Source organism: Buceros rhinoceros, unplaced genomic scaffold (assembly GCF_000710305.1).
Source record: "Buceros rhinoceros silvestris isolate BGI_N320 unplaced genomic scaffold, ASM71030v1 scaffold34192, whole genome shotgun sequence".
Classification (NCBI taxonomy): domain Eukaryota; kingdom Metazoa; phylum Chordata; class Aves; order Bucerotiformes; family Bucerotidae; genus Buceros; species Buceros rhinoceros.
Window position 1 is genome coordinate 2,648 of NW_010397715.1, and position 5,690 is coordinate 8,337.

The 5,690-nt window shown below is 45.8% G+C and overlaps 1 protein-coding gene across 1 annotated transcript in view; it reads right to left on the bottom strand.

Annotated features, from left to right (window-relative positions):
- Positions 1–1,364: 1,364 nt before the first annotated feature.
- Positions 1,365–5,690, bottom strand: part of PSMB2 (proteasome (prosome, macropain) subunit, beta type, 2) — a gene marked incomplete at its 5' end in the record, with an annotated part of 8,132 nt that continues 3,806 nt past the window's right edge. The window contains 3 exons of the mRNA XM_010146361.1: positions 1,365–1,472; positions 2,225–2,274; positions 3,772–3,934. Coding sequence (XP_010144663.1) covers positions 1,365–1,472; positions 2,225–2,274; positions 3,772–3,934 — 321 coding nt within the window. The remainder of the gene's footprint in view (positions 1,473–2,224; positions 2,275–3,771; positions 3,935–5,690) is intronic.

Consider the following 5,690-nt stretch of genomic DNA (forward strand, 5'->3'; position numbering starts at 1 on the left):
CTCAGCTAAAAGCCATCGCAGCCACGACTGAAGCAGCAGCCGCTGATCCTTACACTCCCTCTGGAAAGAATTAAACCACAAAGCCTGACAGGACTTGCATTAGGAATTAAAGGGCAGCCTGGAGAGGCAGGATGAGGGTAAGCACCAGAGCTGCCATTTCTCCTGTGATGTGCAGCAAGTCTCAGTCTCTAAACTCATTCCATGAGCAGAGACCCCGTTTGGGGAAGAAACCAACCTTCTCAAACACATGAAGACAAGACCAAACCAGCTGTGACAAACACAGACCGTTCAGTCTGTCACTGACCTTTCCTGGCTGAGACCAGAGATGGGACACTGCCACACCAGTAAGGGTCTGCTCCCAGTCCCGTGCACATCCTCCTGTGCGTCCTGTCCTCCATCCAAGATTCTTTTTCCAAGTCTGTTAGCACACAAAATAAGCAGCCAGGCTTATTTTACACTGTGAACCCAGTGTGGTTCTTGTAGGGAAGCGGCGCCAGCAGAAACCACCCTCAGGAGAAGCGCTCCTGGGCAGACCACAGGTACCAGCCACACGCCAACGATCTGAGGCTGTTCTGTGAATGGGGCTGGTACAGGCAGCATCATCCAGAGCCCAGACAGATCAGGGATTATTCTCCTGGAACGAAGCTCCGGCTACTTGAGAGTAACTCAAAGACTCACGAAAAGCACCACAGTTCTACTTACCACTAACTGCCTTCACATATGGATACATCGATTAAGAAAAAGCACACGACTGATCAATCAGGGGATATTTAAAACACTTAATGCAGTTCTGACCCTTCTGTGCCAGGAGAATATTCCCTCCCAGTACAGACCCTTGGCCAGGGGAGTTAACAGCAACACCCCCACTTCCAAAAAAAATCTCTCCCTTCACTTGGGTTAGATTGAAACAAAGTATGACCAAAGCAAATTCTTTGCAAACTGGGTTATGAGTGTTTTATAAAACAAACTGGTAACAACTTCAGAAAAAATAAGGCAGATACTGTACCTTCGGCATGAAACACTCACTGGGTGTTTGTTGAGCTTTAATGATGAGTGGATGACAGCACATTGTCAGCTAGAAAACATAGTACCAGTTTTCCCCACACAAGAAAACTTTGCGGGGTGTGTGTGTAAAATCTCAAGAGAGGAAAGATCAGTAACCTGAACGTGCACCCATGAACAGTATATCAGGTGTCACCTTCCACTTGACTTAAACGCTCAGGAAGGATCATAAGAATTAAGATAAAACTGGCTGTATAAACATCAATCTTTATTCAATTTCCCAGTGCAGTACAGGACTTGGGAATAGAAAAAACCCAAAATGAACAAAAAAGATGACGACTGCTGCAGAAAGATCTCTGAGGTCAGGCCGTGGCTTTGGACAGGGGTATCTTCTCCACTTCATGGATGCCGTCTTTGTCAATGAAGCGGGCATTGAAAGAAGCCAGGTTCAGGACGAAGCGTTTCTGGAGCTGTTCAAAGACAAAAGGCAAAGGGAGATGAGGCTCATTCAAAGCTTTTGCAGAAGGACAGTGTGGTTTTAGGGATACACTGCTGCACATCAGGATTTCCATCCCGGCTCCAGTGACCAGAAACGTTAGGGACTAGGGCAGTTTTCACTGCTCAGGGATCAGTGAGTGTTCAAACAGACCCCCTTTAAAGAACTTCTTCCTGACGCTTCCCCAGATCTGTCTTCCCAGTTGCACTCAGCTTTAAAGACAAGGGTGAGGAATATTGTCCTACGATAATGGCCCTGGAGTCTGCAAGGTTACGTTTATGCTACAACTGGCCACGAACCTTAAGGTCAAACCTTTACCTCAGTGAGACAGGGCTGCACAGGCTGGAAGAGAAGCACCCTTACAAGCATGTGCCAGCTCAGTGTAACGCCAGGACAGAGGGGTGTGTGTTACGTTCAGAACAAACATAAAAGGAGGAAGCCACAGACTGTCTGTGCCAATATTATGCTACGCATGGGAGAAGAAGTAAAGCAAAGCAGTTAAGTTTCAAGTTTATGTTCTGGAGGACATGAACCATGCTAAAACAACACAAGTGCCCACAAATCATTTTCCTCAGTAGCTACTCCACATCTGGCCAATGCGCATCTATTACCCCTTCTGGCAAAGAAGCGAAAAACCACGACAACAGGAACAGGAAAATATCAGCAAATGATGGCAAACAATCACTCCTTTCTCAAAACCATAAGGGCCCAAGTTTGGCAGCTCACCTCCTCTAGACATTTTTTTAGGAGCTCCACGGCTTCCTCACGCGTGATACCTGAAAGAGAAAACACCCGCAGATTGATTTCATTAGAGGCCATCTCTCCCAACCCAAACTTTATTAAATTTAAACAACTTTTCAGCTGAGTACCAAAACCTCTCCTTCCCAGCTCACAGAAAACGTTTTCCAGATGTACTGAGGACGCCCTGCACCAAAGGGCTCACGCTGCAACAAGCCATTGAGAATCGATTTGTTACACTGAATGGGAAGCATGACGGAATCCTGCCTCCCATGGCCAGGGACCGGGCTGCCGAGAAGCCCAGCCGTCTCCCTCCCCTCCAGTTTATTGCGGTTTAAATCAGCTCCATCTGTCCTCAGCCGGCTGCAAGGCAGCAGCAGTCAGCAGAGGTGGGTTTTAGCACTACGATCCCTGCTGGGTATTAGCTTTAATAATGGGAAAGGCACGTGTGCGATGCCCCTGCTACTCTCACACATTAGGATAAAATCCAGCACTCTGCAGGGGTGACAAGCCATGACAGCGCAGCACAGCTCCCGTTTTCTCCTCACACAATGGTGAAGATGGAGCAGGAGCACTTTTGAGGGACGTGACTGAAAAACAACAAAGCTCTGTGGATCTCACAAAACATGTTTCTGGAGTTTGCTCCAGGCCCTCACCCACTGCTCAGTCTCAAGTCCCATCAGAAGAAAACGGTCATTTGTAGCTACATCTCTTGCAGCAGATCAATGAAAGAATTTGAGCCAACATCTCTGCTACGGGATTAAACTCAGCTTCGCACACAGGAGTGAAGCAGTTTCACAGCTAAAGCCAAGGATGTCAGACAAACAGCAATCCCTGCTCTGTACCTTTCCTCACCTGCACAGGAGGATGGGGCCATGTTTTCTCCTCGGCAGCGTTAAGACCCAGATTGATTCTAAAACTGAAACTTCTGACAGGTACAGACATGTCCCAGAGTTACGATCAACAGCTGCCGCGTGCACAAAACCACAAACCAAAACCAACTGATCTCCACCAGCACCAGTCCCAGCGCTGGAGATCTTCCTGCCTGGAGGAACTTCTCACTTCCCTGTTTAGCACATGCCACAAAGCCAATCCAAGCGAGGGAGCAGTGGGAGCTGGGACTGCCCTCAGACGATGGATTCTCTGGGAAAATGTTCACGTCGGAGTCAACGGACAAGCGAGTAGATTATAAAGTTATTATCAAAATGTTATTTATTAAAACCAGACTACTGGCAGCAAACGGTCCAGGAAAAGCCAGTCATGTTTTAGACTAAATTGGAACTTCCTTCACTTATGGTCTGTTCTGATTCGAACAGGAAAACACCGTAAGGAGTTGCCTCGTTTCACGTTACCACTTCAGCACAGCCGGAAGACAGCCTTCAGAGCCGCACTTACACCAATCAAAAGCCAAATCCAGATCTCCAGCATAACCACAACTGTGCTGGACCACCTGACTCAGCAGATGTCAATCTTTCAGTTTAAGCCTTTAATTTATCAGTAGCAGGAGGATTTTCTTCTCCACAGACTCCACTTACCTGGCTGGTAGTAGCGGTCAAGGATGCTGAGGGTGAGGAATGCGCCGTACCCGTGTGCTGCAAAGGGCGCCTTGGCCAGTGCCGCGAGGTAATCCATGTAATAGAGGGCAGGGCCCTCCTGCTCATCGTAGCCAGCCAGGAGGAGGTTGACGTGGTAAGGAGTCTACAGACAGAAATGAGGTTTTGTTAGAGCAGTCACCCAGTCCCCCACCCTTGGATCCCAATCCCCTGTGCCACTGACGGAGCAGTGACGCCTTGGTCACGGGTCTGTGCTGTGAGATGCTACTAGAACTACACCGAGAACATCTGTAGGAGGTTCTGGGTCCCCATCTAAAACCAATCCGGGCTTTTGGTATTAAACGCAACACAGAAGCACATAAAAACATTAAACTCTGATTCTCTTGAAAACTAGCGTGTTGGGAGGTTTTTCTTGCAGCTTTCATGGCACGTTAAAATTTAAGAAAACTTTGTTTTCACACCAGATTCTTTCATCTCAGCATAAAAACTGGGGATTTTTGCTGCAGCATGTGAGCACAACGTGAACATTCTGCAGTTTCTAAGAAGCCCTTTGTTAATTGAGTGCTCTTTTCCCAGTCACACTGCTGCTAACCACAGACCGTCTCACACAGTGCACTGGTTATATCCAGCGTTAAGCTGCCTTGGTAACCAGCAGTTACATTTTTATTGCCCGTACCAAGTTTAATCTTTAATACCAGGCTAACTGGACCAAGCGAATGATCTAAGGAACCATCTAAGGAAACTGGTTTATTTCTGTTCCAAATTAATCATGTTAGCACCAGCTTTTTTTTTCAGTTGGCATTTTCTGCAGCCAGAAGTTTAGGCTGCTTTAGCTGCTGTCTTCTCTGAGCCTTGTTTACGGCTTCAGCCAGAGCCAATGGAACACGGCTAAGAAATAAAGGATTATGTCATGGCATCGTGTAACCACAACTCTCTGCTGTGCTGTACTCGAGCTCAGCCAGTCCTTGGCCTTGCCCTTCATGGTTTAGGTTCAGTGTGTCCACCTCAGTGAGTAAAGCAGATGTCCCTACGCATCTTCTTCCAAGGTGTGTACTTTAAAGCCATGAAACACACCTGCACTCCATTGTTTTTAAATGCAGGCTCACAAGAAAAATTTGGAATTGCACACATTCAAAAACAGCTTTTATATACTTCCAATATTTTCATATTTACATCATGTTTCTTATTAAATTAATCACACTAACAGGATGTCTCCTAGAAAGCTGGAAAGCCTAGATCAACAAAGCAGTAGAATAAGAAAAAAATGATGCAAGTAACAATAGATTAGAACAAGCAAACACAATTTCACCCTAAAGCCAAAACATTGGCTTCATCGTAGGAAAAGGTTCATTTTGATAGTAAGCACAGCAAATCTGCTCAAAAAAAAAATTAAAAAAAAAAAATCACAGCATACTGTATTCTTACTTTTACCACACAGTAAGAAAGAATGAAGCACAGTGCAATATATATCAAACACGTCACTGTAAATTGTGTGATTTAATCTTCAAAGCAGTCTAGAATATTCAAACAAGTTACCATGCAGCTGTATTCGCTTAATTAGTCTGTATTTCATCATCTATTTATTCTGAAACATCACACAAGTTGATTTTTAAGAGCCATGACACGAGATCACTCAAATTATTGTGTGACTTTGAATTACCAACACTGGCAAATGCGAGACACTCCACCATGACTAAATGGTGTCAGAACTGAGCAGATCTGAGCTGCTCCTCAGTTCTTGAGCTAAGAAGTTGTCTCACAGACCATACTGACACTTCAATGTCAATCAAGTGTCCCCAGTGCCTCCCTACTGCTCCAGAAATGCAGGATTCAAACATTAGAAAAGATCCACAATCGCTTTACAACTGCCCTGGTGGCAAACGAAAGCTGCCACCAGCACC